We start from the raw sequence: 12,620 nt of genomic DNA, 5'->3' as shown, positions 1-12,620 counted from the left end.
GATCGGTCGAGTTGGTCTTTGAAAAGCAGTTTGTTGTAAAATGCATATTTTTAGAAATGTATGGTTAGAAAGATATTGTAAAAGTAGAATACAATAATCTACACAATATGCCTCGAAATTGCGTGGTTTTCTTTTTACCCTGTCGACTAACACGTTTGGCCATTTATGGAAGTCAATTTTTTTTACTCAAATAAATGGCCAACCGTGATACTTCGTGACGTAAAAGGAAAACCACGAAATTTCGAGTGATACTTGTGTGGATCATTATATTCTACTTTTAAAATATCTTTATAACCATATGCATTTCATAACAAACGGTTTCAAACACTTTTAATAGACCAACTTGTCCGATCCAAGGCAACGTGTTCCTTTAATGCTAATAATTATTTTGAGTAATTACAAATAGTGTCCACTGCCTTTAATTGTCATACCTCTTCTTTTTGCAGCCTAGAGCCTGATTAACTTTGCTTACATCTCCTCTATTACAAAACCCACCCCTTATTATTATTAAGGCAGCTTGGACTCGCAGCTCTATAAAATTAGGCCCAGTTCATCCAAGTACACAATAAAAAATATAAAGTAAAAACAAAATGTTTAAAATTACTGACCTGCCGACACTAATTTCTTTGTCCTTATGCAAATGAACTCTTTGAGAAGTGAGCCCCCTGATAGAGATTAAAAGAAGGTAGCTCATCTGCCCATCCTGTGCGTCGCGCGTACCTTGCCATTTTTCATCATTGTTTCACTTCTTATGATGGTTACATGATGCAACAATAGACCGTTCCCATGAAACTATGTAAACTGCACATAACGCGTGCACACTACATTTTGTTTGGCAAAATGAGGGAACATCCTGCTGTTTTGTACACGGTTAATGGCTGCATGAGGCAGATGAGATAGCGCGTCTGCTTGGTGCGCAACCATATGGCATTTGCCAACCAGTAGGGTCTGTACCTATGCGTGAATGTAATTGACATATTTCATGGGAAGGGTCAATTCATAAGGTGCACAGAGTCTGCCTGCCACTTGACTATTGATTATCTTTTGCTGTCAGGATTGCCCAGTCCACATTTGGTTTGCGGTAACACCATGCGATAATCAGGCATGATATTTGCTCATTGAAAAAAAGCAGGAAAACGATTTGGAGCTCAAGGGCTGAACTACATGTTCATATGGTGCAGACTTTAATAGATGATCTATTTAGTCAGAACTTTTTCTAAATTTTTCCAAGGGCAAACGAATTACAAATCAGACTATTAAAGTAGAAAGGATCGTAATGCCATGATATTATTGACTAGAATTAACATGGTATTTTCACAAACCAAATGTGTATGGCTACCTCAATAATGCCTCAATACATACAGTTCTCAGTGGCATTGACGTTGAAAGATTTGTAGTAATTCTGCACAGCTTTATTGAAGAGCAACAAATCTCGACTCCAACCTATCGACTCTCACGAGATGATTTGTGACATCAGTGTCCTCCTTGATATCCATCGATACACAGCTGTTGTGATAAGCCACGTGTATACCTCATAAACACTGATAGCTAAGAGCCGAGCCTGCTGTCGTATTCCTACCTTCAAGCTACAGAACCAACCATTGCACTGCCTGCGTTCATTCTCACCCAGAGCACGCACGCAGCACTTGGACATGCTTATGAAGGAGCTGGCGCTCTTTTGACTGTGTAGGGCGAATTCGATGCTGCGGAGCAGATCATTCGTCTTGAGGAGAAGTAACATCTGGCGAGGGATGCTGTTGAGGATGCTGGAGATCTCCGGGATGTACATGGAAACGTTCTTCTGGATCTCTTCTTGCTGTATAATGAGAATGTTGCTATGAATCATCTCATTATATTAGAGGTCTTGTGTCATTTGTGCAACTTAATGTTTTCTGTGTTGTATAGTCGAATTATATTTATCTATCTTTTTATTGTATTCACTGTAAAAAGGTAAATTTAAGACAGCAATTCAGTTTTTAACTGCCAGTGTCTTTTTTTAAATATTGTGGAATAAATAAACCATTAATAATCTCATAGTTATAAGAAAACCGGTTAAGATTTCTCTCACTCTCCAACTCCTTGGAGACCACCTTAAAGCCATTGGACCCTTTCGGTATAGAAAAAAAATTAAAAGTTCACAGATTTACAAATAACTTACAGGGTTTACAGAAGGTAGTGGTGAAAGACTTCTCTTGAAATATTACTCCATGAAATTCTTTACTTTTTGAGAAAACAGTAAAACAATATAAATTCTCGATAGCGAGAATTACTGATTTATTTAAATCACATGTCATGACACAGCGAAACGCGCGGAAACAAGGGTGGGTTTTCCCGTTATTATTTCCCGACTCCGATGAACAATTGAGCCTAAATTTTCACAGGTTTGTTATTTGATATAGAAGTTGTGATACACGAAGTGTGGGCCTTGGACAATACTGTTTACCGAAAGGGTCCAATGGCTTTAAAGTATGTAATGGTTTACAAGGTTCTGTGGCGCAAAGTGCTGCTGATCAATCAAGAAACACTGGGAAGAAACCCTTTAATTTTGATGAGTCATTGGCTTATTTCATGTGCGTTTCCACATTACACATGACCTGAGGTTTTAGGTCTCGCCCTGAAGATAAAACAATAAGGGTTAAGTGGCAAGCTTAAGGACAAAAGTGTCACGACCGGGACTCAAACCCAAACTCCACAGATCAGAAACAGCAAAGCTGAAGTTCGATGCTTTTATCCCCACGACACACCAATATAAAAGTTCACTCATTTTAAAGTTAATCATACCAGTATCAATCCCCTCCCCCCCTAGACAATTCTATATGATATCACAGCACACTGCTACCTTTAAAGAAAGATGTTTCAGTATTGCATTTTCAAACTCTAGATTTGTACCTCTTCTGCAGTTTGGGCAACCTTGTCAATTCCTGTTGTGACCGTGTCCCAGCTTCTGGCAGTCAGCATGCAGGCAAACAATCCGTACATGTCCCCAGCACCCAATGCTGTGCTGTACTTCTTGATCCCATCTATATCAGCTGCCATAATCGACTGCCAAAAATTGGCATAATTTATCCGGAACTCATCTGTTAAATCCTAGAACAGAGAAATTTCAAATAACATTATTTAGGGGGCCGTTCAAAATTATTGACAACTCACAAGCATAAAAACTGTACACTTCTTCAGCACCGCCCCCCTACACCTTAAAGGCGCTGCCTTCGATTTCACAAAGAGTTAGGACTCGTCTTATCTCGAGTTTTAGGATTTAAGGTCTACATGCTACAGTGCAGGGTTGGGACTCATCCTAAGTCATAAGATTAATCCTAAGTAAGAAAGAGTTTTGTGAAATCGTGAGCTGGACACGTTTGTCTTAGACCAGTACTCTCCCTTGGTGCATCCCAACATATGCATAACAAATTTGTATAACAAATTTGGGCTAAATTGGTCAGCGAAGTTGCAAGAAAATAATGAAAGAATTGCACAATATTGTTTGTAGTAGTCGCGACAGCACAATTATCCAAGTAGTTGGAAAAACGGTAGTCAACTAATGATCTAAGTCAAGACTACGACCCTTGGCACTTGAGTCGCCCAGGCCTTGTAACATTTACCCTGAAATTGTGTTTTGCACTTTTCTATGTCTCTACTTCGTTTTCCAGAGACAGAATCTGTTACATGAATAAACTCTTGTGAGAAGAGAAAGGGTTCTCACCTGATAGAGGCCGTGATCTAAGAGAACAATCTCATGCTTGTCTTGAGGAGTCTTTCTTACAAGGACGTTGCCAGGATGTGGATCACAATGCACAAAACCATGCACAAATATCATCTCACTGTACATCTTGCCCAAATCTTGAGTCACCTACAAACAAAGGATAGAAAAAAGGGTGTACAGGAAATGTTAAATGTTTAAGAGAAAAGCAACAGAAAAATTCATAGTTTCAAGGTCTCATGTTTGTTTCCACAGTAAAAACTCTAATACAGGCAATAATATGTACGTGTTACAAAAATTCACTTTTGGGAAATTGCAGGGGAGCTCACTAAGAAGCAAAGCTTACAATGGCTTATAGGCGAAATAGAGCCCCAAACAGGTGCGCTCATTGAACCCCAAAACAAACACCCATCAGTTGAAAATTGTTGGTACCCCTAATCATTAATAATAATAACAATTTTGGCTTCTTATATAGCGTACATGTCCGTCACTCAGTGACGCTCCTGGCGCAATTAATGAAGTATCTGCATTGGGAACAAAAAATATGATTTTATTTAACGCTTCTTGACTTAAAGGGATGGTTTGGTAATCACTCTTAACATTAATGGAAACTAAAACTTTTAGTTTAAAAAAGCTACAGTGATAGTACAAAGCATTTTGCTTCAAAAAAAATATGGCTACTATATCAAACAAAGTACAAGTTTATAGGCCCCAGAATCTGAATCTGAGAACCGTTCTTGCATGGACAGATGCGCTCCTGATTTCATGCAGTATCTCAATTTAATTTTCACAGGTTAGTTTTATTGTACACATCTACATTTATACAGAATTCAAACAACCAAACGGTTAAAAAAAAATGAAGGTATACTTTGCCTTTAAGGGATCATTACATAATTGGTTTTTGCTTAAAAAAAACAGTTGCTGGCAGAGCACTTAGAAGATTGGGTCACTGATGTCTGATTGTGTTTCGTAAGTAAATTATGTTGTCGTGAATAGTCGTGAGCGACACAATTGGTTCATCTAACAGGTAGTCACAACTATTTTTGAAGTAGTTGCGACTATTTTTGTAGTAGCCGTGGCAGCATGATTAACCGAGTAGTTGAAAAACGGTAGTAGCAACCCGACTAAGCAACCAATAGTCATGAATACGAAACTAGTCGCACTAGCTGCCCAGGCTTAGTTCCTTTACTTACCTTGTTGACATTGATTCCATGTTGCTTCATGTATTTGGCATCGTCTACCCTTCCTCCCTCACAATACTCCATTGTTAACACTCTAGTTGAAGACAAATCCCAGTGTACCTTTGGAATCTTAATGAGTGAACAATTGAATTAATTAGTTTCAATCTGAAAGCTCACTGACAATATAGTTCGTCCCATCCTTTTTAACTATTGCAAGCCGCTATCCAACTGCCTCTAGCTCCCAGGTAATTTCGGTGGTCTAGTTGCAACTATGTCACTGCTCTAGAATTGCAAAGGTCAGGGCCTGTGATTTTTTTCACAGATCTCAGGAAAGTACTGAGTATACAGTGCTCACATACATTGGTGTATATTATGGGTAAAACCCAAATGAATATTGCAAGCTACACACACCATATGTTACACACAGCAGTACAAACAACCATCATACTGGATGTCAGAACACAATATTGTACCTTCTGTTCATTCTCATGGTTTTATCCTACAATCATATGACATAGAGGGACTTGACTTCCATATAAAACAAATAATTAACTTTTTGCATTCATTTGAACAGTGGAGATAATGACGCGCTACAGATCTTTTACATTGTAGTCATCCAGTAAGACGATGTGACAAAAAAACATTGGGCCATATTTTTGACCGTGTGAGGGCGCTCTCAATCACTTTCGGGGTATTAAAGATTGGAACACATCACCACCACAGACATCTAAGACTTTTGAAGGAGCCGTTATAATCCACCTCTAAAGCATATTGAAACTACGGCGCAACAAAAGTGACAGAACGCCTATTGAAACTTTGCAGGGCGAATCACGTATACCCGCAGAAGTGGTAAAAATACTATTTATAGCGCCCTCGCGCGGTCAAAAATAAGGCGCATTGGTTACCTTTAGGAACTTGAAATGTCCAAGGAGTTTGGAAGCTTTCTCTGCACTACGTCCCTCTTGAAGAAAGTCCAGCTCAATCGGTAATTTCTCCTGCATCTCTTCACTCAGCCAAAGCAACTCAAACTCTGGAAAGATCCTGGATGCTGTCCGTAGTAGAAACTTGAAATCAAAAGAAAATAAATTGAAATCGGTCTGTTGATGTGAAGTTTATAGATTGAAAGATTACTGATTGCGTTGTATTTTTGACCGCCTGAGGGCACTCTCAATAGTAATTGTATCACTTCCGGGGGTATACGCGATTTGTCCAGCAGTTTTAATAGGCGTTCTGTGACTTTTGTTGCACCGGAGTTTTAAGTTGCTTTAGAGTTGGGTTGAAGTGGCTCATCTTAAGGTCTTATTGTTTGTGATGGATATAATGACTGTTGTGGTAATGTTTCCCAGTCTCTAATGAATGTTTTGGGTATGAATGAATATACCCCCCCGAAAGTGATACAAATATGTTTGAGAGTGCCTCACGCGGTAAAAAATGTGGCGCATTCATTTAGTTGAGTGTTGTGGCTAAAGCGGTCTGGTGCACTTGACTCAAGTTCTGGCATTGTCAGAGTGTGAGTTCAAGTCCCGCAAAAGGCACTTGAGCGAAACATTTAACCATGGTTGGGATGTTAAGCCGAAGGTCCTATGTCATGCGTGTGTCATGTGTGTAATGCACGCAGTAGAGGAATGCTCTATTGAAGAAAGAGGCAACTTACACCTGTTATCTCCATGTATTATTTTGTTCCAAAGGAACTGTTCATCGATTAAGTTTACTGACTCAAGTAATTAATTGTAAATATTATACTCTCTCACTGGAAAGGATGTAAACTTTTCAAGCTTTTGTGGCCAAACTCGGAAATTCATGCATAATAACCCAGTCTACTTTTCTTCAGGGAATAGGTTTGCCCAGTATTTCTGTCGTGGTTGGCTGCATAGGCGCTAAGCAGTACTGCTTAGCGCCTATGCAGCCAACCACAACGTCAATGTGACCATGATGTGACAAATTCAGTACTTACTGAATTTGTCACATCATGGTCACATTGACATCGCTTTGGTATGATTTTTGTTTTAAGTAATACAACATTATAACAATTTCATAATTAATTAGTCAGTAAAGATGGATTTATCTTTGATATTTTTGAGTACAGGATGCTCAGAAGATCTGAACTAGGAAGCGCTTTGCTCCGTTTTAGCATATACTTGTACATACGTGTGTAGTACATGCACTATGACGTGTGTGTACATTTGCATATTGATCTGTATTGATCTTGTCCTGCGATTAAAGGTTCGGATAATACGAGGAAAACAGTATTGAGTCTTGAGTTAGTAATCCCTAAACAGCTCATGTAGGAAGCTAAACTGGAATTAATAAGAGTCCACTGTATTTGTTTTCATGAAGTCATGAAAAGGAATAAAACTTACATCAATTGTCTTCATATCAACGTCAGAGTAAGCCTTGACGTAGGGATGTTGAACTTTGACTGCCACAGACCTCCCGTCCTTCAGTGTAGCATGATGTACTTGAGCTAGTGAAGCCGTTCCCACTGGCTTCTCAGAGAACCCCACGAACATTTCATTTGCCTGAACAGTAAAAAAAAACACAAATTATCTTATCAATTGATCCAGCTCACCTGAGGTCGTCACCAACATAAAAAATGATAAATAAAACTGTGTTGAGAATGATTTAAAGGCACTGGACATTGTTGGTAATTTTCAAAGACCAGTGTATCCCATCATATGCATATAGTAACAAATCTGTGAAAATTTTGACTCAATTGGTCATTGCAGTTGCTAGAAAGTATTCAATGAAAGAAAAAATACCATTGTTGCACAAATTTGTGTGCTTTCAGATGCCTATAAAAGACTTCAGCTGAAGTCTCTTTTATTATTTGAGTGAGAAACTACCTCTTCATAAAACCAATGTTACTTCAGAGGGAGCTGTTTCTCACAATATTTTATACTATCAACAGCTCTCCATTGTGAGTTTTTTTATGCTAACAGTTATTTTGAATTGTTACCAATAGTGACCAGTGTCTTTAAGAAGTTTAGGGACATTTTATCAATTTATCTTCCAGTACGTGCTAAACCACCAATCAGATGTTAGAACTTGAGGGTGGTTTAAAAAGCTATAACCTACTTCCAGTTTTAATATTGCACAGTGTGTATTGTGAGTTTTAATGCGTCACGCTCCGCTTACGAACAGTGCAAAAATTACATTCTAAACTTTGCGCGTGCATGCTGTTCGTCGCAAAATATCAATCTGAAATTTAAAGCTTGGCGCCTTGCATGTGAGACTGGAAAATAAAATCGTTATAACATGTAGCTCGTAGAATACCCCCAAAAATAGCGCGTCTGCCTCGTAGGCCTCATTGGATATGGGACTCAGAAGCACTACATTTTTCCGTATTTCACTCGCGCTTGTGTGATACAGTAACTTATAATAACCCTGTACCTGCCTGCATTGAAAGGTGTCAGATATGTGAACACCTTTAAGACCATCAACAAGTCACACTGACAGACTTTGCAAAAGGAGAGTTATTCATCTTTCCAAATTTAACCTTTTTTTAATCTCCAGTGCAAAAATGTAACTGGCCTTTGCAAACAAAATCTGAGAAAATCAAAAGCTAAAAGAATTTATGTCTGGTTTTGCAACATGTCTAAATATTGGGAAAGTTTACCAAAGTTTCGCACGGCCGTGTTTGGTGTGAAACCGGCTGGCAGTGGTGGGACCAGAGGCTGAGTAGGTTAAAACACAAATAATCCTTTAGAGAAAGAAGATGCACAAAATTAGCCTTTTTGAGGTATGGTTGACACTATAGGAGTGCACTATTTGGTTTGGGTGTATACAGACAGATTGACCCAATCCATATTGTGTTGTAGTATTGTGTCCACCATATCTCAAAATGGCTTGATAAGAACCGAGTTTGAATACAATTTTATTGTATAGATTTTGCCTGTTTATTGTTTATTCCATTTTTTTTTTACTCTGTAAAAAACTTTGTAAATTTGAATAAACCATTCACAATAATTGTGACATCATTCCTTTTTTGAGTAAGTGGTGGCTCTGGGAAGAGCCGGTTTCTGCTTGATGTTTCAATCAGAGTGCTCCGATTGTCTTCTTGAGAATGCTAGACTCTTTTGTGTGTGTGCGAGCTCATGTAGCATTGGCTGGGTTTCAGTGTTGAAGGGGTTAACTGGAGTGCAGATGGTAAACTTGACTTGTAATTAATACTTTCTTTGACAATTTTGATAGACTTTGCTTCAGAGATGTTTACCTTTGAACCTAGATCCTCCTCCACAACCTTTTTAATATCTTCAAGCTCGCTGCAGGGGGCGTCGTTGTGGAGCACCTTCATTGTCTCGACGTACTCTGTAGGAAGCAGATAATCCAGTGCACCTACATGCTGGCCTGCCTTGATGAAGACGCCCCCATTGTTGCAGCACAGATTGTACAACCTCTTAGCACACCGTAGATGAACCTTGTAAGAGAGCCAAAAAAAAAAAATCTACATCAACAGACTAATACAAATACATTGCGTACATTGTTACATAATTAGTTGGTATTGCTTTTGCTTGAACTGTTCTGCCATCTTGTCGCTTATCATGATCTCTCTTGCAGACGAGCAGAGTAAACTGTTCGAAACGTCGAGACCAAACCACCACTTCTCAGAGCCAACACTCCCTCGAAAGAGATTTTACACATGGTTGTACCTGCAAGTTTCCTATTCATATATTTATGTTTATAGTTACTCTTATTATGAGCTCATTGTGTTTCCTCTGATCTATCATGTGTCAGAGAAGTCATCATTTCAGATGTTCGTCTGTCCTTTTGTTTGCATGTCCGTCTGTTTTTTACAAGCTTCTGCTTCTTTTAAAAGGCCCCATACTCTATTTATTACATTTAGGCTTGACACCTGGTAGAAATGTTTACAACTTGCTTCAAACCGCTAAGCCGACATATTACGTCAGTGTCCAATTTGTTAAACTCTCCTAAGATGGCGGCACCAGCCCCAGGGTACTTGGCCAGCAGGTGATCGACTGTAGAAGATGTGTTCTATCAGGAGCAAATCATGGGGAGATGCAGAAGGGTGATATACTACACATAATATCAATCCAGTAAGCCAGTAAGGGGGCGTGGAAGGCATGACCCATAAAAACCTCAAGTTCAGCCGGAACAAAAATGTCAAACTCACGATTTGGACGTCAATGCTTGTATAGAGTGCCACTCCCCCACATTATAATTTGGAATGCCAAAATAATTACTATTGATGCTCTCGGAAAACCAAGTTCAGGTGAAATGGATCAATGGGCAAGTCCCAAATCTCATGTTATTAATGTATTCTCTTGAGACCTTTGAACAGGATTACGAGAGTATCTTTTACTGTGATGAAAAACAACAATTCACAAGTCGGTTGGTACCTTTGATTTAACTTCTGTGTACTTCTCCGTTGTCCTGTCCAAACCAAACAACGAGAATTTGTAATCCAATGCCACAAATGCAGCCTGTTCAAATAAAACAGAAAATGGCAAAGAGGTAAATTTAAGACAAAGATATTTTGAGATATTAAGTTACATTTAAGGAAACACAATCTGATGAAAGGGTTGAAATGTATGTATTAAATACAAACCCTAACATTTATATTTCTTATTTCTCTAGCTCAAACAGAAATTATCTGACTCCTTCTAAAGGCTGAGTCACACTGCAGCGATAACGAAAACGATAACGACAAAAAGAAAACGCATTCTATGAGGACAATGTCAAGTTACATTGCGAATTTGCAAAGGGCAACACATCAGAAGCACACAGGGCAGTGAGGGCACCCACAGCGATTGCTGTGGGTGCCACCATGGTCTTTTTTCAAGACCTGATTAGGGTGTAGTATCCTCCAATATCCTCTTCTTCTATGTCACTCCACACCAAAATGCTTGGACTTAGATAAGATTAGAATGCCCGAGTCCTTGACCCTGTGATAACCAATTGTTTTTTTGGACTCACTGACCCCAGTCCTAAGACTTTCACTTATGCCAATAAGGTATCATCAGGGAATTGAGACTGTGAGGATTAAGGCTAGGTCAACTAAAAAAATAGTTTGCAAGATCCATTTTGCATTATTTACAATAATGAATAAAGCCCGGTTCATACTTTATGCGAAGGTGAAGCAAATTTTGATGACATAACAATCGGTACACATTCCCCTTCCAATTGTGATGAAAGACAATTTTCTTCGCACGAAACATTCGCAGGAAGTATAAACAAGGCTTTATACTTAGGCAAAAATAAAAGAAAAACAACAACAAAATGTTTACACTAAAAAATGCTCTTCCAAATCTGACTGCACCAAGCGATGACCAGTTGGACTTGATAGTCTTGCTGTTGTTCTTGTAGTTGAGCCACATCCCTGAAGAACCAACAGTGGCAACTGATACAACTGAGATGGGTAGGACATAGCCGCTTCGTTGAGAGTGCTTCAGGAATCGTCTCAATGCCATTCTACCTAATTCTTGAGAGAAAAAAAAAGGGAAAAACAGTCAATATTTTATTTGTTGTGCTCCATTTTGATATGAAAAACGACTATTTCTCCAGTAGAGAAAAAGTACATTTTTTGTTATTTTTATATACAGAACATTTCTTCTAGAAACTATAATTAAGGATCCAGAAGCACCAAATGGCCAGCTCTGTTGCCATATTCATGCCTTGGTACACCTACAAATGTTCCCAAGCCAATGCAAGCCAGAGATTACTGGCCACCATATAGCGGGTAAGCCCCTATACCGGACTGATCCCTCCATTTCTCTTGCCAACAAGAGAAGTGGAGGGAGTCCAGTGTATTTGAATCCAAAGTTGCCAAGAGTGTATTTTATTATTTAACTATTTTTGTATTTGAGTCCAAACAAGAAGAGTCTTGGCACTACTTAAATACGCCTTCTCTCTCTCCAGGAGGTGAACTCATTTGTCTAGAAACACACATTTACATTGCAACCCTGCTGTCCAGCTCCAGCCTGGAGTCCAGGCATCATCATCATGTCCATAGCATGTGCCTAAGGCCATGTCCGAAACGGCGACTTCGGCTACAGCTACGGCTAGATCGCGCGCGTCTGCCTATTCTTCAACACTGGTAGACGCGCTGATCTAGACGTAGCTGTAGCCGAAGTCGTCGTTTCGGACACGGCCTTATATTATAGGGCTAAAGTTCAGACAAGGCAGAACTACATTCTTCAACACATGTGAAATCAATATTATATTAAAGATTACTCATCAAGACTGGAGGTCCTTCCTGGAAACTTTTAAATAAAACATAAGGGGAAGGCTCCTCACGGAGCCAATTAGTTTCTACTTTCTAGAACTTATATTTAGAAGTAGACTGGAGCTGGAGGTAGGATTTTTTTTCGACGTTAGTTTAACTTTAAGCATGGAGGTAGACCCAGTAACTGTGGCGCTGTATTCCTGTTTTCCAAATTTTGACATTATCGGTCATATGATCATATTATTATTAATGTCAAAATAACGAAAAAAGAAATACAGCGCCCAGTTAACACAATGGTCTACTATATAGCATGATCATGGAGGTAGAAATCACATGGTTTACTCAACCAAAATGTGACTTAACTCAGGCTTAATTTTCCACACGTCGCCACCAATTTATCCGCCCTTAATTAATTAACTCCAAAACCACTGAATTTTGTTCTTACCTCAGAAGAAGGGTTACCGCATATATATACATTCAGAAAGAAACATAACTTGAGCTAAATATTTAAAGCATGTTTTTCAATCCGTTTCCCATCCTGTTACTGTCGTCTGCTCTC

At 39.0% G+C, this 12,620-nt stretch overlaps 1 protein-coding gene across 1 annotated transcript; it reads right to left on the bottom strand.

The window, feature by feature from the left end:
* Positions 1 to 351: 351 nt before the first annotated feature.
* On the bottom strand, positions 352 to 12,620 carry LOC117301140 (aarF domain-containing protein kinase 1-like). The gene is made up of 10 exons (XM_033785036.1): positions 12,507 to 12,620; positions 11,124 to 11,317; positions 10,236 to 10,319; positions 9,092 to 9,295; positions 7,239 to 7,397; positions 5,784 to 5,942; positions 4,891 to 5,007; positions 3,701 to 3,847; positions 2,890 to 3,087; positions 352 to 1,816 (listed from the first exon to the last, which is right to left on the bottom strand). Exons 2-10 carry the CDS (start codon positions 11,304 to 11,306, stop codon positions 1,454 to 1,456), a joined length of 1,614 nt encoding a protein of 537 aa, XP_033640927.1. The 5' UTR covers positions 11,307 to 11,317; positions 12,507 to 12,620; the 3' UTR covers positions 352 to 1,453.

This window comes from Asterias rubens, chromosome 1, assembly GCF_902459465.1.
Source record: "Asterias rubens chromosome 1, eAstRub1.3, whole genome shotgun sequence".
In the NCBI taxonomy this organism is placed as follows: Eukaryota; Metazoa; Echinodermata; class Asteroidea; order Forcipulatida; family Asteriidae; genus Asterias; species Asterias rubens.
The sequence above is the reverse complement of the archived record's forward strand: the minus strand, read 5'-3'. Positions and strand labels throughout refer to the sequence as shown.